Source organism: Eublepharis macularius, chromosome 6 (assembly GCF_028583425.1).
Source record: "Eublepharis macularius isolate TG4126 chromosome 6, MPM_Emac_v1.0, whole genome shotgun sequence".
In the NCBI taxonomy this organism is placed as follows: Eukaryota; Metazoa; Chordata; class Lepidosauria; order Squamata; family Eublepharidae; genus Eublepharis; species Eublepharis macularius.
Window position 1 is genome coordinate 134,814,580 of NC_072795.1, and position 27,989 is coordinate 134,842,568.

The 27,989-nt window shown below is 44.6% G+C and overlaps 1 protein-coding gene across 2 annotated transcripts in view; it reads left to right on the plus strand.

Annotated features, from left to right (window-relative positions):
- Positions 1–6,575: 6,575 nt before the first annotated feature.
- The window catches only part of CSGALNACT2 (chondroitin sulfate N-acetylgalactosaminyltransferase 2), a 49,532-nt gene continuing 28,118 nt past the window's right edge, over positions 6,576–27,989 (plus strand). For both annotated transcript variants that reach the window (XM_054982477.1, XM_054982478.1), the window contains exons 1-2: positions 6,576–6,702; positions 26,019–27,268. In XM_054982477.1, the coding sequence (XP_054838452.1) occupies positions 26,611–27,268 (658 nt within the window). In that variant the 5' untranslated portion in view covers positions 6,576–6,702; positions 26,019–26,610. The remainder of the gene's footprint in view (positions 6,703–26,018; positions 27,269–27,989) is intronic.

Below are 27,989 nucleotides of genomic sequence, written 5' to 3' on the forward strand. Positions count from 1 at the left end.
AGGGGTACTTCTGACGGTCCTCTTTCACCGTGGCATCTGGAGGAGGAGGAACCTTTGCGAGCTTAGCCATCCCAAGCTCATGCCTCATTCTCTCTGTTTCCAGCTTCACTTGCTCTTTTTCTAGCTCCAAGCGAGCTTGGTTCTCTTTCCCTTTCTCTAGCTCAAGGTCTGCTTGCTTAAGTTGTAGCTGAAGAGGCAAGACCTCTTCACTTGGGGGCTCCGTTGTTCTGGCTGTCTCTTCCTTCTCAGACATGCGCCCAGCAGCCCTTGTTTGGGTCTTGCTTCTAGGAACAGGCGCATCCTCTGATTTTGTCTTCCCAGTTCAGAGGAGCATGCACTACATATTCCAGCCTCACTATATGGTTGACCCGACAGCTAAAACATAAACAAAAACCCCTTTCACCGCACCTTTATCAGACCTTTACTTGGTCTTGCAAGCACCTTCAGCAAATGCGGCTTCCTTAAGCCAAAAGGAAAAAAAAAGGTGTTTTTTTTCCTTTAAAGCCAAATGTCACTTTGCCTTATCAGGGTCCAAAATTAGTCCATCCCACCGCTACAGCCACCATGTCATGCCTCAGGTGGGGTGTGCCACCTTACGCTGCCACCCCTCTGGGATTTAGGGTCCCTTGAGAAGGCCCAGAGGACCCTCCCAACCCGTCTGACCTCCGTAGCTTGGCCAATAAACAGGCGTGAGGACCCAGCAGAGTAACAACAAACAAAAGGGTTTATTTACAAGGAGGTCAGTTAATATCAAGCAAGCAAGCAAACAAGGTGCCTTAGCAACAATCAATGGGTGAAAGCAAAATAAACAGAAGGCCCTAGTGCAACTGAACTCCCTGTCCCTCTGCCTGCCAGGCCTGCCTTCTCACCCTACCTGGATGAGGGCCTCTCCCCCTAGCAGAAGCCTCCTCTGGCCTGCTGCTCCCTGGGAGGAGGAATACAGGTGTTTTTCCTCCCAGACTTATACAGCACTAGCCACCTGTGTTGTGATTGGCCAAAAAGAGCGCCAAAATGGCCCAGGGGCTCCTGGGAAGTGTAGGCAGGCCTACTCCCACTGCTAACCGGCTTCTGAGGCCTTGCTAGGCCTTCCTGGCACAGCCAGATCATGACAGCATCATGAAAAAAATGTCCCATAATTTTTCATTGGAATAATTAGCATACCTCTGTTTTTATCAGCCCCAATACCCCTTTTTATCATCCTGTCCTGTGTTGACAACTGTTCAGTTAAGGGCCAAACGACCTGAAACTTTTTCAATGAGTCTGGTGCAGGGTGAATTCACAGAATAAAATCAGTAGCGTTATTTTTTTTAAAAGGTGACCTCTGTCACTAGTAAGACTTCTAATGAGGGTTCATAGTATTTTGCAAATGATATGGAGTGAATGACTACAGTACTCCTATACAATCACAACACCTGCCACTATGCTTACATCACAGACCTTTAAGTGCCTCATTGTAACTGCAAGAGACAAATCCCACTACCATAGAAACAGTTGTCTGAATCTGATCACAGCAGTTCCCTTTCTTTTTGATACATGTAGATATAAAGACAGGAGTTATAAAAGGGGGCTATGCTATGGCCCTAATCGGAACTGGCAGGCCCTGGGACTGGAGTTTTAAAAACTGTGTAATGTCACATCTCCTTTGACCCAAAGGTTTTGCTAAACAGTAATCAGCCAGAATATCTGTAAAGTTTTAAAGTGCTAGTGCCTGAAACTGACAAAAATGTCTACAAAGTAACCACCATTCAATCCAAAAATATTTTTTGACAGTGCAATTAGAAAGGGTCTACAACAACAATCTATCAAAAATAGTTTTTATGGAACAATATAGGTGAATATGGTCTTGTACAATAACGATGGTAATAATAATAACAACAACGATGATGATGATAATGATAACAACTGTGACGGGAAGCCAGCAATCTGCCCGTTTCATCTCTTCATCCTGACAGTTGTTAAATCAGAATTCCACATATACACATCCAAATAGTCATTCAATTAAACACCTTCAGCAGCTGTCCTCCATTTTAGACGTGTGTCACATACACATCTGAAGGTGTTTAATTAAATGACTATTTGGATGTGTATATGTGGAATTCTGATTTAAAGACTGCCAGGAAGAGAGGGTGAAGAGAGAACTAGAAAAAGAATCAGGGGAGGGATTACCAGAGCAATTGGAAAAAGGGATAAATGGATGTTGGTCTCAAAAGGGGAAGATGTATATCCCACTGGGACTGAGGGGAGAAGTATTAAAAAATTGCCATGATAGTAAGCTAGCAAGCCAGTTTGGCTACCTCAAAACATTGAATCTTACCCAAAGGCAGTTCTGGTGGCCCAAAACGAGGAAGGATGTGTCCCAATATGTGGCCACCTGTCAAGTGTGCCTAATGGGAAAACTGAGAGGGGGAAAACCACCAGGATTGTTACAACCAATGGAGAATCCCCCTCAACCTTGGTCTGTAGTATCAATGGATTTTATCACAGATCTTCCTCCGAATAAAGGAAAGACAGTGATTTGGGTAGTGGTGGACCTGTTCTTTTGCCCCTTGTCCCAAGCTACCCACAGCCAAGAAGCCTGCCACTCTGTTCATGTTGCATGTAGTGAGGCTTCACTCTTTCCCTGACAAAGTAATTTCAGATAGAGGCCCACAGTTTATTGCCAAATTTTGGAAGTAGTTAATGGAGGTGACCGGCATCACCCAAGGGATGTCATTGGGATACCATCCAGAAACGGATGGGCAGACAGAAAGAGTCAATCAGGTGTTGGAACAATTTCTAAGATGCTATATAAACTATCAGCAGGATAATTGTGTCCGGGGTCTGAGGCGCAGCCCCTGGACTTGCCAGGGGGAGGGGACGGGAGATAGCCAGGAGACAGCTGCCCAGCCACCCCAGCAAACACCCTGGGCCAGAACCTACCTACGTAGGAGGGAGGGAAAGAAGCACCCAAGTCTCAGAGGATTAGAAGGGACAGGTGGAGGCCAGCTAGTCCCACCCTCCAGTGGGAGTCTAGGAGGCCAGGCAGGGAGAGTGGGGTCAACCCAGAGGGGGCCAGAACAGAGGGAGAGGGCAAAGGCAGTGGAGATGGCCAGCCAGCAGCTAACCAAACAGAAACCTTACCAGCCAGGGAGGAGAAGCAGCCACAGCAGCTCAGAGCCACACCCCAACCTGCAGCCCATCTAGAAGGCAATAACCTGGCCCAGGGGATGCCAGGAACAATGCAACTCTAGGTAGAGTTGCCTGAGGCACTCTGTAGGAGAAACTTGGCAGCCAGCCAACAAGACACAGGTGGGCTGGCCCAGTGCTTCTAGCCAAACAAGCACAGGTGCAGCTGCCTGGGCCAGCCAGAGCCGTGGTTATAGGGCAGGAGGAGGCCATGTATGACAGGTGGAGCAGGGAAAGGCTGAAAGGAAAATCCACCCACAGGGCAGGGTGGGTTGTGTAGGAGGAGTGGAGTAGGAGTTGTTGGAGGTTGGATGGAGAAAATGAGTGAACAAGGAAAGAGGGCGGCGGGCAGCAGACACAAGGGCAGGGCTAGATTGAGCGGGCTTCCTGGTGGCTTGAGAGGGTGCATGGGTGAGGTATACCTCCCCTCCTTCCACAAAGCGGGACCCTGCATGATCCCTAGTGGTGCCCCGGTGCCAAAGCCAGGTACCCTGGTGCCCAATGCAGCAGCGCCTGGGGGAAAACCTGACAAATTGGACAGAATATTTAGCTTTTGCTGAATACTGTTATAATAACAGCATTCACAGCTCTACAGGAGCATTGCCTTTCAAGATCACCCAAGGGTTTGAGGTCTTCTGTGCCTTGTTTATTAGAGACACTCCTCCAGAGAAAGGAGGAGAGGAGAAAACCAAACCCCACAACTAGTGGAGGGGAATTGTAGAACAGTGGGACCTAATTTCATAATCCTTGAGAAAAACAAAAGAGGACTACAAGGCCCAAGCAGACAGGAAGTGCTTGACTCAATGGGACTTAAAAGTAGGGGGACAAGTATTTGTATCTACAAAGAACTTACGGGGAGAACAGTCTAGTAAAAAATTAGGTTGGAAGTTTGTAGGTCCATTTGAAATAACAGAAGTAATTAATGGAGTAACAGTAAAATTAAAGCTGCCAAAGAATTTAAAGAATGTCCATCCCATTTTCCATTGCAGCCTCCTAAAAAGGGCACCAGATTGAAAGGACCAGTGGCACCCAGACCCAGGGACTCCCCCCCCCCGCCTTTGATGATGAATGGCCAACCTCATCATGAAGTAGAATCTATTTTGGATTCAAAATGCAAACGAGGGAAATTATTATACCTTATTCGGTGGAAACATTTTAATTAAAGTCACCAAGAGTGAGTCACAACGGAAAATGTTAAAGCTCCAAAGTTAGTTAAGGAGTTTCACAAATGATATCCTGATAAACCGAGGGGGAGCTGAAAAGAAGGGGGGGCAGAATGTCCGACAGGGGTTAACCTGTCTGTCATAGAAGGTAGGGAAGTTACATAGTTGCAGTTTAGTTTTCTAGCATGGAAAGGCTGTCAAAGCCAACAGTTCCATTCCATAGGAAAAGGGGAGGGGCAAGGAGTATATAGTCCGCATTGTTACAGTTAAACAGACATTCTCAGCAATTGCCTTATGTTAGTTGGTTGTACTGGAATTCCTGAATAAAACCGTTTACCGTAATCTGTCTCTGCCTGGTCTGATCGGGGCAGATATTTTGAGAAGATCCACTGAACAGAAACTGACAGAATTGTTTTTTCACCGTAGTTTCTTCTGTGCAGTCCCACATGGGAACTGCGCATGCACAGGCCTGTGCATGCACAGTTCCATTGTGTGCCTGTGCAGAAGAACACTTGATGAACAAGTTATATGTAGGTACAACCTTGTTTTCATTATCGTGTCTTATGTGCAGTCCCACAAGAACTGTGCATGTGCAGGCCTGCGCATGCGCAGTCCCCATGTGTGCCCGTGCAGAACACTCAATGAACAACAGTTTCAGGTAGGTGCAACCCTGTTTTCTGTTGTAAAAGCTCTAGATAATATTGCCACTACTTGTTGAGTTACCCATTTTGCCTTATAGGATATTACCAGTTGGGAATCACTAATGGCAGGCAAGGAATTTAGCCTGATGGTGTACCAGTTTCTCACAACACTTTTATCTGCCCTGCTGCAGTCCTTACTAAAAGCATTAGCCCTTAACTGTCAGATTTGCCATTTGTATTGTAAAATATATAAGGCAGAATATAAAAACAATTTAACTAAGAAGAAATCATTAGAAACCACTCTGGTTAATAGTAAAGTGGCTGTTTAACAGTCAAATGTACGGATGGGGGAAAAAAAGCAAAACTAGGCCACTGACAGTTAAGGCAGAGGACACTTAGTACCAACTGAATTCCTTAAGCATGCAAAATAAGTGACTTTGTAAACTAACCACCACTTTGCCCAAATGTCCACGTGAGGACTGAAAATCCTCAAGGAATGTGGAACCTTGAGTGGCAGTTAAGTGTCAACTGAAGAAGGAAAAGGGCAGATCAGTCCACTCCAGTCTTGAGAGCTCTCCTGGAGGGACCCAGCTTGTATAAAACTAAAACATATAAAATGTCTTACTTGCGGCTTCTTTTACAAATATTGGTTTCCTTGAGAAGACAGGTTACCTTCCTTTATATGGTGTATAGTGCATGCTTCCAGCATCCGACACAAGAAACACAATAAATTGACAAATCCTCCATAATCGTGGGAATATCACCAAAAAGGCCCTCTCTCACGCACCCTCCAAACACATTTCCCCTGTTTCCTGGATGGCCCTGGCACAATGCTGTTGTTTCTGATGTAACTGGATGTCATTGCGTGGGGGGGGGGGGGAAGAGCTTGGGTAGGGCTACTTGCTCAGGCTATCAGCGATCAGTGGGCAAAGATTCAAATCACATGGAGTTTGTCGGCCACCAGCAGGCACCTGGCAGCCCTTGGTTCACTGTGTAATCTTACAGTGAAATCCTAGGAAGAGTTACTCTGGTTTAAGCCCATTGATTTCAGTGGGCTTAGACTGAAGTAACTCTGTTTAGGATTTCAGTGAGAAATCAACTTACACTCAGAGCCTTGATTAGCTTTAGAAAAATAATTATTATTGTGCTACTACATATACTACCAAGGAATTACGCAATTCCAGCCACCACCTGAAGGTGAACAACCCTATGGTAACCCTTCTCTGTGGTCATGGCAGCATGACAGAACACTTCTGTGCGGCGTGCTGAGGCAGCAATGTGTTCACACGTCTGTATCCAGCGTTGCGCGTCGACACGCCTGTGCTCCCCCCCCCCCCCCCGCAGCCGCCACAATGCCCGCGTCGCCTCGCACGCCCCACCGAGGCGCCGCCCGTTGCCAAGGAAGCGCCGGCGCGCGGCTGCGGCCTTGCGCCAAGCAGGCCTCGCGGGCCCAAGCGGCGGCGTGAGGCGGAGCCGGGAGGAGCGAGGCGGCCCGGGCGGGGACGGCGCTGGGTCCTCCGTCAGCGGCCGGGGCGGGCCGGAGGCGGGGCTGGAGGGGCGGAGGCGACCTCCGCTCCGCCTGCAGCTTGAAGGGCGAGCCCCTGCCGCCGCCGCCGCCGCCGCCCTCGCCCGCTGACAGGAAGTGGGGCCGCGGCTGGGCGGCGCAGCCTGCAGGGGCCGAGCGGACCGCCGCTGCCTGACGGCCGGAGGAGGCGGCGGAGAAGCGAAGCGAGGTGAGTGCCGACGCCGCCCGGGGGACGCGGAGGGGCTTGCCCGTTCCCTCCTGCCGCTCCCCTCGTTGCTTCCCCGCGTCTGCCTTAGAGAGACCCGCCATCCCTCCCCCCCCTCCCCTTTCAGACGGGGGGGGGGTCCATCTGGGTCGCGGATGCCCCCCGCCCGCCCGCGGCTCTCCGGCAAACCTCCTTTGCTGTATAGCCCTGTGAGTCTCTCTGGACCAGTAGAAAAGAGCAAGAGCCCAGCAGCACCTCCGAGGCTGACCCAGTTGGTGGTCGGGGATGAGATTCCGTGCCTCGCGAAAGCTCCTCTCCTACCACCAGTTGTGTCAGCCTTGGAGGTGCTGCTGGGCTCTTGAAACGACTAGTGATGAAGGTTTAAAGGAGAAAGTGCCAAAGCAGGATTACAGCTGAACATCAAGACGACAAAAGTCATGATGATTACTGAGGAATTGCACAATTTTAGGCTCATCCCCCACCACCAGTTGTGTCAGCCTTGGAGGTACTGCTGGGCTCTTGCTCTTTTCCGGAAAGCTCATCCCCTACTACCAATTGTGTTAGTCTTAGAGGTGCTACCAGACTCTTGCTCTTTCCACTTCTTTGCTTTCTTTGTCTCTTTAGGAGTAGAATACATGTCGTTTGACCCTCACCTACTCGTGTCTACCCTTTTAGATTCCCCTCCCTGCCCACCTATGGCTGCCGCTTCTCTTTCCTGCCTTCCCATCTCAACCCTCTTTCAAGCAAAATACGTTTTCTTCCCCTTTCCCCACTCTTGGGGTTTTAAGACGCCAGGCTTGAGGAGCTTGGATTACGAACCAGGGAACGCCTTTGCCTGTCCTGTGTAGAAAGGCACACACGCAGAACTGGGGTGGTGACATGGGGGTGGGAACGGAGTGGAGTCTCCCCCATCTCACCCTTTCAGTGTTCACACAACTCATAGTTTACTAGTTGCCAAGACTAGAAGTTTATTGCTGAAGAAATTCAATGCTGCTTTGTTGGTTTTCCTTCCTTTTCCCTTCCTGCTAGTAATCGCTGTTCTATCTTTGCTCTGTGCCTGGTTTTGTTGACTCAGACCGTTTTCTTGAGATAACTGCATAACATCAGTGTCTTCATACCCTTGTTCTGCTGGGATTGTTAATGCAGGTTAATATTTTTCTTCTAAAGACAAAACATTCTTTGGAAGGTGTGGCCTGTTTGTCCATTCTAAAGACAAAAGGTGAGCTAAAGTATGCTAAAGAGTGAATGTGTGTTATGTGCCGTCAAGTTGCCGCTGATCTATGGTGACCCTCCTAAGCATCTTATTGTTAACAGACTTGCTCAGATCCTGCAAACTGGAGGGTGTGGCTTCTTTTATTGAGTGAAGTCATCTCGTTTTAGGTCTTCCTCTTTTCCTACTGCCTTCCACTTTTCTTAACGTTATTGACTTTTCCAGAGAGTCTTGTCTTCTCATGATGTGACCAAAGTACAATAGCCTCAATTTTGTCATTTTAGGTTCTAGGGAAAATTCAGGCTTGATGTCATCTAGAACCCACTTAGTGGTCTTTTTTGCCATCCACGGTCCCTGCAAAACTCTCCCTCAGCACCACATTTCAAATGAATCAATTTTCTTCCTGTCTGCTTTCTTCACTGTCCAGCTTTCCCATGTACCTATACTAAGGGAAATACCATAGTTTGGATTATCTTAATCTTGGTTCCCAGAGAGAGATCTTTATCTTTAAAGATCTTCTCTAGCTCCTTCGCAGCTTCTCTTCCAAGTCTCAATCTTCTTCTGATTTCTTGATTGCAGTCTCCCTTTTGGTTGTTGATTGAGCCAAGGAACAGAAAATCTTTAGCAATTTCAATTTCTTCATTGCCAACCTTAAAATTGTGTAATTCCTCAGTAATCATCATTACTTTTGTCGTCTTGATGTTCAGCTGTAATCCTGCTTTGGCACTTTCTCCTTTAAACCTTCATCACTAGTCGTTTCAAGAGCCCAGCAGCACCTCCAAGGCTGACACAACTGGTGGTAGGGGATAAGCCTAAAATTGTGCAATTCCTCAGTAATCATCATGACTTTTGTCTTCTTGATGTTCAGCTGTAATCCTGCTTTGGCACTTTCTCCTTTAAACCTTCATCAGTAGTCGTTTCAAGAGCCCAGCAGCACCTCCAAGGCACACAACTGGTGGAAGGGTCAGACAAACTCCATCGAAAGTGGGGAGTACAATGTCTTTCAAGATCTCTGTCTTCCCAACAAGCATCACTTCAGTCTTGTCTGGGTTCAATTTCAATTTGTTATTTTTCAGCCATTTCATCACGGCGGTCAGGCAGTGATCTAAGATTTCCACTGCATCCTGCGGGGACCTGGATAGCGAGATATAGAGTTGGGTGTCATCTGCATATTGAATGAATGAGCGAATGAGTTCTCCTAAAGGCTTTATGTAGAGGTTGAATAACATGGGAGATAAGATTGCGCCCTGCGGAACCCACAAGATCCCATTCTGGAGATAGCTGATCTCCGACAGCAACCCTTTGAGTTCGTTCCATGAGAAACGATTTAAACCAGTCCAGGGCACATCCTTTGATGCCCACTTCTGTTTCTAAATGCCTCAACAGGATGGCATGGTCATCAAAGTATCAAAGGCTGCAGACAGATCCAATAGAAGCAGTAAGGAGGCATGGCCATTGTTCATATTCAGACGGAGATCATCCACTAATGCTACTAGTGCTGTCTCTGTCCCATGCCCTGGTCTGAAGCCTGATTGGAAAGGGTCCAGAGTGTTAGAATTATCCAAGGAGGTCTGGAGTTGGTCAGCGACTGCTCTCTCAACCACTTTGCCCAGAAAGGGCAGATTAGAGACTGGGTGATAATTGGCCACATTATTTTTGTCTAGGGATGGTTTTTTAAGTAGCGGATGGATAACTACCTGTTTGAGCTGTTGGGGAAAGCTGCCCTGAGTTAATGACTGATTTACAATAGACCTTAGTGGCTCACTTATGTGGTCCTTATTTGAGGTTAACAGCCAGGATGGGCAAGGATCAAGCGCACAAGTAGTGGTTTTCATAGACATCAAGATCTTAAGATCTGTCACTGTGATTGGTTCAAAGCAGTCCAAATATAAGCTGCGTGATGTATTTGGCATTTCTTCTATCTCGCTTGCATTGCAGCTAGCATCTAGATCAGAGCGTATTCGAGTTATTTTATCAGCAAAAAACTTAGCAAAGGCCTCTCAGTTAATTGTTCTTGGGACTGTGAAGGTTCAGATTTAGGGGTTAGGATATCTTAAACAATTGGGATGGTCGTGAACTAGCCAACGCAATAGTTGCCGAAAAATAACGTTTCTTGGCTGCTTTCATTTCCGCTTCATAGGTCCTCCAGTGGGTTCTGTAGCATATTCTATCTGCTTCTGCGTGTGTTTTTCTCCAGCGCCAGTAACGTGGTGTCATCTGCATATCTCAAATTATTAATGTTCCTTCCACCAATTTTCACTCCACCTTCTTTGGAATCTAATCCAACTTTCCTTATGATATGCTCTGCATAGAAGTTGAATTAAATAAAAATGTACTTAACTTCTAGACATGTTCTGTTGGCCTAATATGTGCAGACTGTATAGAATGTATTTTGTTCCGTCTTTTTAAAATTGATGTTTAGCTTTGTCTTACTGGTTTATGCTCCCATTTCTTCATAAGAGTTTTTCTTTTTACTGCATCTTTAGGTTTGCTCCACTCCACTTCTTTGAAATCCTTCTTGCATAAGGATGGACTTCACAGGGCGGTGGTCCCTGGACCCATCCTTTGGACTCTTCTCACAATCATACATTACTTGTATGCGCCCCCTCCCCCTATTGTGCTGTTTCGGCCCTGGAACAGGATTGTGGTGTTCACCAGAAGGCGCTTCGGCCTCCCCCTTCCATATTCCCCACAAAGAAATGCTGTGTGGGGGTGGTTTAAACGTTTTGCAGAAAACAATGAATCCCCATACTTCTTTCTCTAGAGTATTTTTGTTTGGGCTGGCCGAGGGCGGGGGGTCCCACTGTGGTCTAGATCTGGAATGGGAAGAGCTCGCCATGGGGTGAGGAGAGAACATGCTAGCAACATGTGGGTGTGACGCGGTGTTCAAACTGCATCTTGAGTTTCTCGGCATCTCGTACCCTGTGATCTGCCGTGTGAAAATTAGCCTGAAGGTGTTGCTTTGGTAAGCAGGTTCCAAGAATGGGGTCCGAAGCGAATGATGTGTTAAGTGGTATTTGTGTTGCGTTTTAGAAATAGAATGCTTTATTAAGGAGGAATAGAGGAGCGTGTTTTGCCTACCGTAATCCTTGGCCGCTCAAAATAGTTCTGGGCTTTTAAAAGTGATAGCAAATAAGGAACTTCCTTGTTTTCTCTTGTTACATGCTCACTTCTCAGAGAAGAGCCAGTGAGGTGTAGTGGTTTAACATCTCAGACTAAGATTTTGGAGAAACCCAGGATTGAATCCCCGTTCTGCAGTGGATGCTTGCGGGCTGACTTTGGGCCAGTCTCACACACTCAGCGTAGCTTACCTCACAGAGTTGTATGGAGAAAAAGAGAACATTGTAAGCTGCAGTGGGTCCCCATTGGGGACAAAGGTGGAGTATAAATAAATATAAGAGAAGAACCAAACAAGTTGGTATAAACAGAGTTGGTGTGATGTAGTGGTGAAAAATGTAAACCAGAAAGCTTGTGGTTCAGGCCTTACTTCTGGCTTGAGCTTGCTAGCCCTTGGGGAAGCTACTGGCCTTTTTTTTTTTTTTTTTTTGGTGCATGTGTGTGTTTCAACCTTGGCCTATTTCTCCATCAAGGGTGTGATGATCGTTTCTCAGGGTTTTTGTAAGGATTGCGGCAGTACAAAGTAAGTGAAGTGTTTTGAATCTCCATAGTGCTACATAAATACTAAATTGTAGTTGATCTTACACTAGGATATTAATAAACAATGAAATAGATTTAAAAGGTTTACTCCTGTCAGAGATGAATGGATGCAATAGCATTGCCTGCAAGTCTCTAATATCAAGCCTATCAGGCCTGGGAAAGTTCATAGGAAATTGACAAATTGTGCTTGCGCTCTAGGATGATTTTAAGGCGGATCAGCTGAAGCAAAACTAAATAGTTTTTTAGCTATACAGTGCAGAACTCTGATTTGGCACTAGTTAAATTATATAGTATTGAAGTTCATATTAGCAATGAACTGGTCGCTGGTATAGTAGAGGCAAGATGAAGTTGTTTACTTGGAATCCAGTCAGAATCTTGGGTAATGTATCTATGTTCTGTCTAGATATATTAGCCTTGTTCTAATATATGTGTTCAACCAAGCTGAGTTCCTCAAGTCTGCGTGCCTGGAACCACAGCATTTCCAGGAAGCCTACGTTCATTGTCGTGTCTTCTGTGCAGTCCCACATGGGAACTGCAACCTGCGCATGCTCATTTCCCATGTGTGACTACACAGAGGAACACTTGATGAACAACAGTCACACATAGATGCAACCCTGTTTTGTGGTGGCCAGGAGCATCTTTCACCAGCCCTGCTTTTGGAGAATGGTGCCATTTTTCCCTTCTTATATAGGATCTAGTCTGACCTGGATAGCCCTGGTTAGACCAATTTCATCCCAGCTCAGCAGTTAAGCAGGGTTGGCACTGCTTAGTACTTGGGTGGGAAACCCCCAAGGAAGCCCAGGGTTGTTATGCAGAGGAAGGTAATGGCAAACTATCTCTGAATGTCTCCTGCCTTGAAAACCCTGCAGGGTTGCCATATGTTGCCTCTGGCTTGATGGCATTTTCTACCACATAGGTTTTGGAAATTGTCATTCATACTTCTCAAACCTTAAGGACTGACTACTGCTGTGTCCTTTATGTGGAGCTGCTGTAGATATTTTAGAAGAATTCAGTACCATCAGAAAACATGCTGCATATACTATTAAAAAAACCTGAGAAATGTTTTACATTCATGCTGCAGCATTGGTTTGAATTGATACTAAGGGTCTAAGTTGAAGTTTAGTAGCCAGAAGTTTAATAGTCAGAAGATTGCTTATTTGACCATGGCAAATATTAAGTATCTCACAAAATCAAGAACACCCTTGTGTGTGTATATCACTTGACTTTTTTAAAAAAAAGCTGAATGGAGTAATCTGAGAGCAGTGGCCAGGAGCAGGGCTTTTTTTCAGCAGGAACGCGGTGGAACGGAGTTCCGGAACCTCTTGAAAATGGTCACATGGCTGGTGGCCCCGCCCCCTGATCTCCAGACAGAGGGGAGTTGAGATTGCCGCGCTTAGCGGCGCGGAGGGCAATCTCAACTCCCCTCTGTCTGGAGATCAGGGGGCAGGGCCACCAGCCATGTGACCATTTTCTCCGAGGACAACCCACTGAGTTCCACCACCTCTTTCCCCAGAAAAAATGCCCTGGGCAGGAGGGAAGATGTGTCAGTACCACTGTCCTGCAAGAATCAGGCTTTTACACCCTCTGATTAGGAGTGGGACTTTTCTCACCCAGCAACTTCTTTTTGGCCAGTTGCTAAAATTAGAGGGCGCAAAACTGGGACAGGAAGCTGTAGCTGAGCCAGTGTGGTGTAGCAGCTAGGACCAGAGAGATTTGGGTTTGGATCCTTGCTCGGCCATGGACTACATTAGGTGACTTTTTTCATTCACATCTTCAGCCTAGCCTATTTCACAGGGTTGTTGGCATGATCAAAAGGCGGTGGGAAACCAAGTACATTGGCTTGAGCCCCTTGGAGGAAGGGAAGGGATAAAAATATTGTGTACGTCACATACTAAGTAGCTGCCTTTGTAAAGGAGTATACTTGCATGTACTGTGAAAGCTTTGTGCTGTGAATGCATGCACACACACCCTGTGATGCTCCGTACAGCTCTATATATTGATAAGAGAACCATAAAGATGACTGGCAGTATTTTGCAAGGAACATTTTGTATGATAATCCGTATGTGTGTAAACAAGCCAGCAAGCCCAGAATAAAGAATGACATGCACACACACACACACACACACACACACACACACACACACACACACACACACACACACACACACACACCAGTTGGATTATTGCTTTCCAGTGCTTTTTTCTAAAAAGAGAGACGCAGGTACTCATGATATTTCCCCCTTGAGGGCCCAAGCCTGCTAGCCGAAAAAGATGCTAGTTCTGGGGGGAAAGGTGCTGGTACTATGCACTAGCATGTACCGCCAGAAAGAAAGCCTTGCTGCTTTCCCATCGTCTTTCCTGTAAAAGATACTCCAGGGATGGTTCTTCCATGCCAAGCTGTGAGGTAGTAAGTCTTGAATGCTGTCTGAAATTGATCTTCCTTTCTTCAGCCCAGGAGTGGCTCTCTATTTGTCCGTGTGTGTGCGCGCGTGTGAGTGGGGAGCCTGACTGAAGCTTAGCTGATGGAAACTTTTCCTTAAGGGAACACTATAAAATTCCGGCTTCCAGGCTTGAGAGATGTTTCATCTCCAGCTGTTTTTCTTGCTTGCTAGATTAAGCCACAGTGATGGTCTCTGGCTTCAGGACGTGGCTACAGCAGGGGCTGCCATCGGAAATAAGGAATATGTTGTTGTGAGGCCCTAAAAAAAAATGTCTCAGACGTGTCAGGACATTATCCGTTCTTTATGAGTGACAGGGTGGGTATATTTTTTTATATAAATTTGCTGTTTGTAGTTTTTGTCTCTTTTTCTGTGAATATTTCTGAAAGAAATAAGGGTCAAGTGGCAAGCCTGCTTGTTGCATGGTTCAACTTTCTGGTACTTAAACACTTTATCAAAGTATTTGCTTTATTATGTAATCAGTGTATTGCTCAAAGGATGAGTCTCATTCATAAATCTGTGTAAATAAGAGTGTTAAATGAAAGACAGTTTTAGCATCTTGTCAGGGCTTGCGGAGGCTGCCGCTGGGTGGGGCCCCGGTCTGACCGGCCCTGACATCAGAGGGGCGCCAGGGATGCTGCAGGACCCTGCTCTGTGGAAGGAGGGGTGGTGTACCTCACCCAGACTCCCTCTCAGTCCACTCGCTGGCCTGCTCAACCTGTGCCACTCACCCGCTTTGATCTCCGCCATCTCCTCCTTCATCGACTCTCCTCCTTGCCTCCGCTCTGCTCCACTCCAACTCCACTCCATTGCTCCTACTGAACCCACCCCTCCCTGTAGGTGTGCTTCCCTTTTATCCCTTCAGCCTAGCCATGCTCTACCTGCTAACTACGCCCTCCTGCTGCCTTCCACCCATGGCCCTAGCTGGCCTAGGCAGCTGCACCTGTGCTCATTTGGCTGGAAGCACTGGGCCGGTCCACCTGTGCCTCGTTGGCTGGCTGTCCAGCCTCCCTGGCTGATCTGACGGCTGAAGGCAGACCCAGCTGAGCCTCCTTGACTGGCTGTCCATCTCCCACCAAATGCCTCAGGCAGCTCCACCTGGAGCTGCTTAGCTCCTAGCATCCCCTGGGCTAGGTTAGTGCTTTCCAGCTGGGCTGCAGGCTGGGGCATGGCTCTGAGCTGCTGAGGCTGCTTCTCTTCCTTGGCTGGTAAGACTTCAGCTTGGCCCGCTGCTGGCTGCCTGTCCCCACCATCTTGACCCTCTCTGTTTTCTCTAACCCCCTCTGGGTTGCCCCCAGTCTTCTTACTTGGCCTCCCACTGGAGGGTGGGGCTGGCTGGCCTCCACCTGCTCCTTCTAACCCTCTGAGGCTTGGGTGTCTCTTCCCTTCCCCCTGGGGCTGGCTGGTGCTGGGCCTGGCTGTCTGCTGAGGCACCTGGGTCGCTGTCTCCCGGGGGTCTCCCGTCCTTCTCTCCAGGTAAGTTTGGGGGCTGGGCTGTAGACCCCGGACACATCTGAAGGAGCCACACTGCTTTTATCTCATGTGCTTAAAGTCTTGAGTTTATGTGAAGCACTTTTCTCATGCTGATACATAAAACTTTCCATTCAGGGGAAAAATCAATATATTATGCAAAGATTTCAGTTTCCTGTCATTTCAAGTGATAGTGCTATTAAGATATTAACTCTTGAAAGTGTATTTTCTTTAAAATAAGGAACTGTGCAGGGGAAGGAATTGAAGTTTAACAACCCTAGTTAGAGTTTTTGACTGGAACTAGCTGTTTCATTCTACCCCTATTGAAATGTAAAAACAAGTGAAAATCATCCCAGGATTCTATAAACAAAACAGGTTCCTTCCTCAGATATTAATATCTTCTTCAGATTTAATACCCCTTCCTATCCACGTGGGTGTAGGTAAGCCCTTGTTATGGTTAGTGCCCGACTGTCACCCCTTTTTAAAACTTATTGTGACTGTCAGTGTTGCTTCTTACTGATTTTAATTTGTGGTCCTTCTCTGTTCTGATGGGGAAAGATGAGAGAGAACTGAGAGGGGAGATCTCTGAGGTAAACTTCCTCTTTAAACTGAATTCAGTCGCATAACCCCCGCATTCAGGCCTCTTCTTCCCTTCTTTGTACCCCAGCCCTTGTCACAATATCAATTAGGGTTCCCAGGTGCCTGCTGGTGGCAGGCAGTCTCCCAGTGGTTTGCCCCATTGCTCACCAATTGCTGGCAATCAGTGTGAGGTTGCAAACTACCTGTCAGTCACCCACCACCAGCAGACGAGCATGGAGTGGGCACTCTCCCGCCAGGGCACGATGACGGCACTTCCTGAGGTGACATCATTGAGCTTTGTGCAGAAGTGCTCCAATGCTTTGTGGGGGCCAAGAAAGGGGGCTTGTTTACTTGATTAAAACAAGACTCCTACCCCACCTTGATGCCCCAAATCCTAACTGACCCCCCAAAAAACCTGAGTCAGCGTATACCTTTATCCAAGGCCACAGTTGTTCTGAATCTCTCTACATGTATCTGTATCAGGCATCTGACAAAGAGAACTTGATTCTCGAAAGCTTATGCTAAAATAAAATTGGTTAGTCTTAAAGGTGCTACTGGACTCTTTTTGATTTTGCTACCACAGACTAACACGGCTAACTTCTCTGCATCTCTACATGAGACATCTGACATGTGAAGAACATGTGTTGGGAGGTGCAATGGTAACCGGGAAGATACTTTGAAAAGACAGAGCTGGTGGCAGGGCAAAGGAGCTATGTGAAGGGGCTGTGAAATGCCAGAAGGGAGACTTCAGCCCATTGTAACCTCTCCAGGTCCAAGCCCAGCTCTGGAAGGCAGCTCCAGCCTCTTTCCATTCCTCGCTGCCCTCTGGTTGCGATCTCACACAGTTTTTAGACTGAAGAGGTGAAATTGACAGAGCCTTTGAGAGGCGAAGATGAAATTAACAAACTCTTTGAGGAGCGATCTCTGCCCCCTCTGTCTTTTTCAACTACTCTTCCCTGCTAACATTGCATCTCTCTATACTTAACAAACACGCGCCGAAGCATCTCATGTAGAGAGACTCCCAGCTTATATCTTTATCCAAGGCCACAACCTCTCAAGTTTCAAGTTGATTGGGTCAAGGGGTCCAATTCTACAGGCCTCTGAACAACTACTCTCCATTATTTCCTATGGGGGAGAAAACCCAGTGCTTTCTCCAGGGTACAGCTATCTTAGCCAAACTCAGAAGAGCAACTGCTGACCAAAAGCCTCCCGATGCACAAAGAATCAAGAAAGCCCAACAGAACCAACCTGGCAGCGGAAGTAAGGCACGGGGCACTCGGCCGAGAGGTCTGCTTGTGCAGAATTGCTTTGTGTGAGAGCCTCCTATTTCCCCTTCCATCCTTTTGCCCTGGAAAACCTGCAGGACGGAGAGAAACAACTTTTTAAATGGCAGCCCTGACTATTCATGAATATTTTCAGGATTAATCAGGATAGGAATCTTGGATATCAATCCAGATTCCTGAATACACTCCAAACATGCCAATAAGACATTTTTCAGGTATGTTTTTTGTTTTGTTTTTAAACTTGGTATGTCCAAGTGCACCTCCCCACTTACAACTGCTTCTCCTTCCTGGCTTAACTGATGCCCTGTTTAAACATGATACTGTCTGCCACATAGATGCTTTTCCTCTCTCTCTCTCTCTCGCAACGGACAGCTCTTCCTGTTTACAAATTTTATTTAAGCTATAAATAGGAAACATAAAAAGATTAAAAATAACAATCTGAAAAACCCACAATAACAGTACATATAGATGTGAAATAACAAACAGCTAATAATAAAAAACAGAAAATACAGTTTAGCAAGATAAGAAAAAGAAAAAGACAAAAACTAAACTACAAATTGAGTTCCGATTTTCTCCGCAACCACTATATATAGTTTTCAAAGTCTCGCTTATTTTGTTAAACACAAGAGCCCTCTTTTTTTATTGTTCATGATACTTAATCCATAAATCCAGATATCATCAAATCATTATTATCTATTTCATGCAAATGGTTGCTATTCAGCCAAAAATGTAGCTAATGTCTTTTCTCTAATCAGTGAAATAAGTTTTGCCGTTGACACAAACTCCAAAACTTTTACTTGCCATTTCTCCATTGTAGGCAATTTTGGAGTTTTCCATTTTTGTGCATACGATAGTCTTGCTGCTGGACTGCTGCAATGTGCTGTATATGGAGCTGCCGTTGAAGATTGTCCGGAAGTTATATTTGGTACAGAATACTGTGGGCAGAATATTTACTGGAGTGGGTCGTAGGGACCGTATTACTCCAATATTGTTCCCTCTGCACAGGCTTCCAATTTGTTTCTGGACCCAATTCAAGGTGCTGTTGACCTTTAAAGCCCAAAATGGCTTGGGATCAGCATATCTTAAGGACTGCCTTCTCCAATAAGAACCTACTCATCAACTCCGATTATTTTCAGAGGCCTTGCTTCAGGTGACCTGCCATATAAGCAGGGGGAATGACCTGCCATTTGAGGGGGAATGCACAGGATCTCAGTTCCCACAGTTCCCCAAAGAGGTCACATGTCAGGTGGCCCAGCCCACCTGACTCTCGGCCATTTTGGGCCCGTTTCAGCCTGGATTGGGGCCAAAACAGCCCAAATCGGGCCTCTGACGAGTGGTGGATCACTCTCCCACTCAGCAGTGGCCCGATCCTGACCATTTTGTGCCCGTTTTTGGCGATTTTCAGCCCCTTTTTGCCATTTGGGGCCCAATTTTGTGCCTGAATGTCCAGGATTGGGTCCAAAACAGCCAGGATAGGTGATGTCAGGGGGTGTGGCATATGCAAATCATTTATGCTAATGACACACTTCCGGTGATGGCAAGGGGTGTGGCATATGCTAATGAGTTATGCTAATGAGTTCCTCCAGCTCTTTTTCTACGAAATGACCCCTGCATATAAGGCTAAACAGGTGACAACCCAAGAAAGGACCTTCTTCCTTGTGACCAAAACTTTGGAACTCACCCCCCCCCCCCCGGGGATTTGTCTCTGTAAGCCACTTTGGGTCCTCACTGGGGAGGAAGGCAGGGTATAAACCAAGTATTGAGTATTGAGACAGTATTTCTCAAGTTTCTGATAGTTGAAACATGCAACTTTCTGGATTCAGAACTGGGCACAGGTTATTCTACAAAAGGCCTGGTTTAGGGTGTATAAGAATAGGAACTGCATGTCTACAGGAGGAGCTCATTTTCTAGTAATGTTTCCTCCGAGCATGGGTAATTCTGCCATTTCTCTCTGTTGGGAGTGAAGTGGATAGTCCAGTCACATCCAGTTCAGACACATGGCAAAAGTAACCACTCCTGGTGCAGTGAAAGATACAGGAATACAGCAGTCTCTGCATTTTTTACTCTAATCCTTTCATGTTGAACCTCAGTGGGTCCCAGAAGGAAGGCATGTGCTTAGCCGTAGCTAAGTAAATAAACCACTTTTGTCAGGAGGGTTGCTCCTAATTTGTAAATGGGAATAGAAGAGAAGAAGAGATGTCTTGGAGTATTTGAAATGAGAGTCAGTGCAGGCACCTTGGCACCTCTCTACAAGAAAGGAAAGGTCACCACACTCAAATGTTTGCGACATTTAAAACGTAAGCTAAAAAGTCCTTTTTGTTCAACTTAGATAATACAGTACAAGGGCTGCTTGAGTGTTCTGCTTATTGGTGAGTGATGCTATTCAGCTCACGTGAGGAAGTCTGGATAAGAGGAAAGTAATTGCAACCAAGTCAAGATTTCACAAAAGAGGGGAGTGGTATTTATCCTTTGCTTTTTATTTTTAATTAGGATTTTAAAACATACAAAATCAGATGGAGTAGAGGTTAGGATCTGAGCATGGAAAGTCTAAATTCAGAATCCTGGTTAGCCGTGAATATCGAATTTATTTTTGACTTCTAAGATCCCTTTTTGGATGTAAAAAGCCACGTACCAGTGATGTTGTAATATGTGGGAATTGACTTCATGGGAGGTTCATATTCTGCATATTTTCCCATTGTGCTGGGCATCTGCATTGGAAATGAATGTGAGCCAAACCTCACAATCCACAATCTGTGTGTCTTATGTGTCTATGGGTAAGAGTTGCTATCCCCCTATTTTAAAATGACAATAAGGCAAAGATCAGACAGACTCTTTCTTTGAAGACCTGAGTTATGTAGATGTGTGTGATTCTATTTAAAATCAAAACGAGTCCAGTAGCACCTTTAAGATTAACCAATTTTATTGTAGCATAAGCTTTCGAGAGTCACAGTTCTCTTCGTCAGATGCATGTGACGTCATGCATCTGACGAAGAGAACTATGATTCTCAAAAGCTTACAATAAAATTGGTTAGTCTTAAAGGTGCTACTGGACTCTTTGATTTTGCTACTACAGACTAACACGGCTAACTTCTCTGCGTCTCTTTAAAATTAGAGATGTGAGTAAATAGCTTCAGTTCTTAAGGTGCAGCTTCTGCTGTAAAAGCTGTGACTCTTCATGTTTTTTTTATTGGTAAAAATGTTCTCAAAATAGAGCGTTATTATAAGTGTATACAATGTTTTAGACAAACCACAGCACCCAAAAGTGGCAAGATAGATGTCCAGCTCTTGGCTGCTAGATGAATAGAAAAAAATTGCTTATCTATCCTGGTTGTTTGCTGCTACTGCTGAATTAGTGGCAGCACTTCTTGTTAGCAGAGGTACTATGCATGTCTGAGAGCATGTGGATAATCGGTAGATGGGCTACTGATCTTGCTGGCTCAGTAAACCCTTGGATTTAGGACAAATTAATTTAAGTCTCCTTGTATTTGGACGTGAATTCTTTTATTGATTTCAGAGGGCTTTAAATGGGTCGTGTAAATGTACTTTGCTGAATTAAGATGCTTCAGCATAACATGCAACAGCCAGCTTTCAATAACCTTTTTATGATAAAAATTGCTGAATATGAGAGCTTTATTGTGTGAGACTTGCAATATTTACAGCCGAGGGAACAGTTTTGCCTTCTGCCATATGACTTTGCAGAAGTCTGTGGTGGATAAGCCAGCAATTTTAAAAGTAATAATTGATAAACTTTTCTGGTATGTCTCATGAAGATTTATGATGGATAATATTCTCTAGTTACAGAATACAGTTGTTATACTTGGTCCGCTAAAATGGAAAAATAAAGTCTAAATATGGAAACTTGATACATTATCCCTTGGGGATAAAACTTCTGGGGTTCTTAAAAATGACCTTATTGCTCATGATTGCATCAGTAGCCCACCAAGCAGTAAACACAAGGACCACCTTGAAGCCTGTAAAAAGATTTTAGAGTTTCAGAAAATCCACATATGACTTTGAGGGAAGAATATGCAAAATTCATTACTTTCAGAATAGAAATATTTGGCTGATGTAATAAAAAAAACTGTCTTTCATAAGTGGCAAGTTCCTCTTTATTTAAATATTGTGTGAGTAGTTGGTACATGTCTGGCATTTTGTTGGAGTGGACATGTAAATCTTTAGCTCCCCCTCACTTCAGTATGCTCTGAATCTACGGAGCATACTGAAGCAAGTAAATACCGGAATTCTGGTATTTCCGATCCCCCCCCCCCCGCTTCCAGTAAACTGGAAGTGGGAAACCCAGATCTTTTCGGGATGCACACCCCTAGTGATTTCAGCTTGCAGTAGCTCCCAATAATAGGTTGCATATAAGTCTGTTTTCTTGAGACTTTGTACCTTATAGTAATGTCCTCAAACATTTAATCTCAGGATCATATGCCAATTAAATGCTTTTACTATTAGATCTGGTTGTGAGGCTCTAAAGAAAAACATACGCGCTGCTGGTTGGGCTTACAAAGAATGCAGCAAAAGCCCCTGCATGCAGCTCGCTTGGGTTGGGAAACTTTGCAAAGCTTGGTTAGAAAAGCTTGGGAATTGGGCCAGATCTACACGTTCCTGTGTTGCAGACCAGTAACCGGGGCTATACGGTTCCCTGGAGTCTCAAGAAATCAACGGCGTGGAAAGCTGCACAATGATGTTTTTTCTTTTTTTAAAAAAAAGAAAAGAAAAAGTTTATGGGATTCTGTTAAACTGGACCCCGGTGCTCGAATTTCTCACTCTGTTTCAAACTTTTACCTGCTAGTGCATCCACAGAACGAGTGTAGAGTTTTGGTTGTTAGATGACAGGTCGTACCTAACAATGTTGGAGATGTATGCTGATCATTTCAACCAAATTAAAATCATGCCTGACTCCGGTGCTAAGGGATGGTGAAGTAGAAGTGGTTCTCTGAAGTAGGATGGGTTGATGGGCTGTGTTTACTGCCACCTTGATGTTGCAGTGAATGAATCAGGTTTTTCCTTTTTCTTTTTGAAAATACATACATTTGCCCTGGAAACCACAAGGCCAGAACATAATCTTATTTCTTGGATTTCACAGCTCTCCTCATTTTTGTCAAATCATGATCCTTTGCTCTTGTGAAGATTTTGTTACTTTTACTCACGGACATAGGGACTCCGATTATGATGTTGGACTTCAGGAGGCCAACGTGACTTGCACCGACTCTTGCGACAAATCATTCATTTGGACCCAGAATGTTTCCTTTCTCTTCTGCTTGGTATGGGAAAATGTTCAATAGTTTGAGGGTTGCGAGGTTTATGAAAACTGCATGGATCTTTTTGCAGCTTTTCTTCAGTGCTGAATATGTTGCTAAGTGGAATATTCTGCCCTTTCTACTCACCTCTTGTCAGTTTTTTAAAAAAACGAAGTTCTTACTGTTTTTTTGGAAAGCATAAAATAACAAAGAGGATCTTTTTGTGCTTTTTCTTTTACAGTTAAGACTTCTCTTCAGTTAAAGTGTCTAGTTACTGCTCTTCCAAGTTGCTATTCTTATATAATGTAGAAAGATGTGCTGAACGATTGACTTTCTCTTCTCCAGTCACTAGTCCAGAGTCTCAGATGGCAAAAGGTCATTGATTTGGGGGGACGGGAATGGCTGAAGAATAAACGTACTTTCTGAAAGATCCTCACCACAGACAGGCTCACAGAGCCCTTCTGCCCTTCTGTAATAAAGATAATACGTTGCTTATAACCTGTAGCTTTTCCTTTCAAGTGTGAGCAAAAATGTTACCATGCATTGATTTGATAGTATTGCAGGAAGCTAGATAAAGTTGTTCTGGGTGTTGGATCAGGCACTTGAGCCATCAATTAGCCATCCCTTGTTAAAATGATCAGGCATCCTTGGCCTCTGGTAGAATATCCAGCCGGAGAGTCAGTGGTTGCCTATCATACTCTTTGTAACATTAGGTTTTAAAAATATGTTTGGAAGTTGTGTGTATGTTGTTGAATATTTCCATAAACTCTTACAGTGGTCTTTCGTGCACGTTAAGAAGTTGAATGCTGCCAAAAGAATGTTCTGTCACAGTCAAAAGAATGAACTAACGCTGTAAGGATGTCTTCAAGACAAGAATACTGAGTTCTCTTGTTTTTTGGCTTGCTGTTGTAAACAAACCATACTTTGCTTGTTCCTCTTTGTTCTACCCAAATTAGATATTTACAGCAGTTGTTTAATTTGAAACAGTGTGTGTAATACTTGGCTTGTAGATTTTAAAATATTTCTGTTCCAAACAAGATCCAAATATTTATGACGCATGTAAAATCTTTACTAAATGTGTGTTTAAACCCATATACTTTGACCCGTATATTCTTGGGGCAAAGTGAACAACTAGGTACGGTGATGATTAGCCTCGTCGGTTTACCCTTTTCTTCTCTGCACCTATTACTGATCATATTACCTGTTTTACTCAATGCTTGGAAAGACACACCTGGTGGTAATCATTTTTAGGCATGTACAGATAACTCCTCTGGTTTAAATGTTCTCATTCTGGCTAGGCTCTCATTTCTCCTCTCTGTTACCTAATTTTCACAAGCATCGTCATGAACTCAGTCATGAGTCACAGTTGTGAACTAGAGAGCGCTTCATCCACCCTCATGTAAGTAACGCCTGCCTCCAAACACCAGGTCAGATAACCAGATATTAACTAATATGTATTTATTATTTATTTATTTTTATTTATTTAACTTATAAACTGCCTCTCTACCATATTTAGCGCTCTAGGCAGTTTACAGCATACATATAAAAACACTAATAAAATCCAAGCACTAAAATTGGTAGTACAATATTAAAATAGATAAATAAAATCGATATGCACCAGGTGGGTCAGAAATTTAAAAGAGGCAACAAGGGAGCAGGGCTTGAATCCTCACATTTGAAAATGGCGTAAGTGTCATGCTCACTGTGTGCATGGTTTAGAGAGTCCTGCACTGGCACTGGTAGAAGGTGGGCCTGGCCAGGTTATATTGGGGGTGTTGCCTGTGGCAGGTCTTGGGAATAAGTGTGCCTGAATCTCCCCTCCAGTGCTGCTGGGTGATGCGAATTAGACAAGTGCGTGTATATAAGACGTGGAGTAAAGCATGAGCGGCGGACAAAGTCTTGAGGGCTCAGTTAGAGGAGCTCCGCTCAGAAACCATCTAGTGAGCCTAGATGGGATTTGTGTCTCTTCTTCCTGCTTCCTCTGGCTGTTTCCTCCCCTTCCCTTAACTCTTCGCCATGCTCCGCTTTTCTGCTTCTTCACTGTCCTGGTGACCAGTATTTCTTTTTCCTCTTCCTTCCCCTCTGCTGCTTCACCTTTCTACAGTATTGTGACTTGGATCAAGTATTATCTAGTTGGTTGTTGTGGATTTTCCGGGCTGTATAGCTGTGGTCTTGGCATTGTAGTTCCTGATGTTTCGCCAGCAGCTGTGGCTGGCATCTTCAGAGGTGTAGCACCAAAAGACAGAGATCTCTCAGTGTCACAGTGTGGAAAAGATGTTGACAGGTCATTTGTATGTACTCAGGAGGGGTGGGGTTGAGCTGAGTCATCCTGTAAGAGTTTCCCAGGGTGTGGAATGCTAATGGCGGGAGGCTTCACTGTATCCTGAGGAGGTTCTTTTGCATATGGATTGGTGCTTGATGTGCTAATCTTCTCTGCAGGGCTATTGTCGGGTATAGAGTGTTTTGTTAGCCTGGTGTTTTTCAGAACTGGAAACCATGCTCTGTTCATTCTTAAGGTTTCTTCTTTCCTGTTGAAGTTTTGCTTATGCTTGTGAATTTCAATGGCTTCCCTGTGCAGTCTGACAAAGTAGTTGGAAGTGTTGTCCAGTATTTTGGTGTCCTGGAATAAGATACTGTGCCCAGTTTGAGTTAGGCTATGTTCAGCCACTGCTGATTTTTCAAGTTGTCCAAGTCTGCAGTATCTTTCATGTTCTTTTATTCTTGTCTGGATGCTACGCTTTGTGGTCCCGATGTAAACTTGTCCACAGCTGCAGGGTATACGATATACTCCTGCAGAGGAGTACAGCCCAGAAAACCCACAACAACCATCGTTCTCCGGCCGTGAAAGCCTTCGACAATATTATCTAGTTCTTCAGGTTGGAAGATGCTCCATAACTTGTAGCACCCATTGTTTTTACTTTCAAAAAATAAATGTAGAGATTAGTTTGAATACCACCCTGACAAATCTTTTTAAAATTCTAAATCCTTCTTAAATGTGACCTATTTCCATTCTCTAAAAAGGAAAACCACAAGTCAGTAAGATGGGACATGTAATCAGAAATGGAAGCTAAATTTGCTAACTTCTTATTCATTGCGGCTTTTAAAAAACCTAGTTAGTCGTGTTTTCCAGAAATGACAGACCATCATCGGGAAAGAATTCTGACAGCTAGTTATGTGGGTGGTGGTGGCGGGGGGGGAGCTGTTTTATATTATCCTTTTCTATGAGCCTATTTCAGATATTTGCGTAAGAAAGAAATCATGGATGTATAACACAGTAGAAAGAACTGAAGCTGTATAACCCTTCTCCAGTCACAAAATTTAAATCAATAATTCATCATGGCTACAGTTTTAGAATATTATGACTTGCCTTCATGTGCTTTCCAGATGTCTGGTTGCTTTGTAATTCTAATCAAGTGTACTTTTCATTTAATTTTAGGCTCTTCTTTAATTTGCTGATTCAGATTTCCAAGAAGAAGGAGAGAAAGAAGCACCATTACGAAGTGCCAGAGGAAAATATCTCAGACTATCCAAGGAAAATTACTGTTAAGATGTTGATTGTTTTTGTGGGGCATATATATGGGAGAGAGCAAAAAGCACCTCTATGACTGTAAGAAACCCCAGAAGTTGAGATCTTCTTTTTCTTTGCACTTTATGTCTCAGACTTTGACACATTTTCAGTTGGCTGCCTTTGGAAAACAAAGGCATTATGAATCCTTCATAACTTCAAGCTTCTGTGTTTAGATAAATTGTCCTGAACATAATGGAGGCTGTACTTGATAGTTTAGACTGTAGCTACACACAGTGATGGAAGATGTAATAATACGAGGATTTAGGGTCTCCACAGTATTGTTTGAACAAGAAAAGGGGTTTTTGGAAGAAAATGGCTTGCACAGAAATGGATGCATTTGGACATTTGAAAGAATTGTCTTGAATCCTCTTTAAAACGATGCCTCCTTGTAAGTAATACAAGTAAGATATGACCAGAAATATCAGCTGCTTAGTTGAGATACACCTAAAGGGCTCTAAGAATGCCCAGAAGAGGCTTCCTATTTCAAGCCAGGACTCGATGGCTATTGATTGGTCTTGCTGTACTGTTGAGTTTATTGTTGTTCATGTATCTTCTTGAATGTGCTCCACAAACAGATGGCAATGGATCACTTCCTGGCATTGTAGGGGAAAATTTTGGTAAAGAGCATTACCAAGCTCTTCTGCAGGAGCAAGAGGAACATTACCAAACCAGGGCTATGAGCCTCAAGCGCCAAATTGCCCAGTTAAAGCAGGAGCTGCAGGAAATGAGTGATAAGTTGAAATCATTACAGGAAAAGAAAACCCCTAAAGTCAGCAGCATGGGCTACCAAGCCACCAAAGAGCAAGCGCCCAATGATCTCCTAGAATATCTGCATTCTCAGATAGATAAAGCGGAAGTGAGTATGGGGGCCAAACTGCCTAGTGAATATGGAGTTATTCCCTTTGAAAGTTTTACTTCTATGAAGGTATTCCAGTTGGAGATGGGGCTCACGCGACACCCAGAGGAGAAGCCTGTCAGAAAAGACAAGCGAGATGAGTTGGTGGAAGTAATTGAGGCTGGCCTAGAGGTAATCAATAATCCAGATGAAGAAGACGGACAAGATGAAGATGATGGAATAGGGGAGAGACAGCTTTACAATGAAAATGATTTCGTAGAAGGTACTCTGTAAACTTCAGATTCTAGTTTGGGTCCCTAGCACAAAATAAATCAGCATAATTTGTGAAAACAGTAAACCCTGGAACAATTTAGTTTTGCCAGTATGAAGTGTGTTATAAATGGGGCTTAGAATGTTTTAAGTTAACCTGTGGCAGGTGGGCGTTAGGAATAGAAGCAAGGAATGGTAAGAATCGCTCGCACCATTCTTCACGCCTCTCTAGTACTTCAGTATGTTCCCAAATCTGGTTCACCAAGTGAGTTTAGGAGAGTATGTAGTGTCCTGTTGCAGCTTCATGGTCATGCTAATGCCGGAATCCGATGATGGGGCTCACGTGTACATGTAGGAGGCAAGGCTGCAGGTGTTTTTCTCCGAAGGCCCACTCCTAAACCCTGATTTGTTGTTAAGATTGAGGTGGGCCTTGATCACAGAGCCCCACAGACTCAGCTCCTAAACCTTCTCCACCCAGATACGTCGAATAGTATCACATACAGTTCTACAGTCGCATTCACATGCAGTGTAAATGCGACTGAACTGTTCAGATACATACTGAACTGTTCAGATAACAACACACAGATTTTTTTAAAAAAACAAAACCAGGCTTCAAACAGAGCAGTCCTTGGCTCAGCCTCTCTGATGTATTTCAAATTTTATTTCTGTTATATAAAGAGAAGAGAAATTCTGTCCATAAGATTTTTTTTTAAAAAACCCACTTTTTTCAAAGA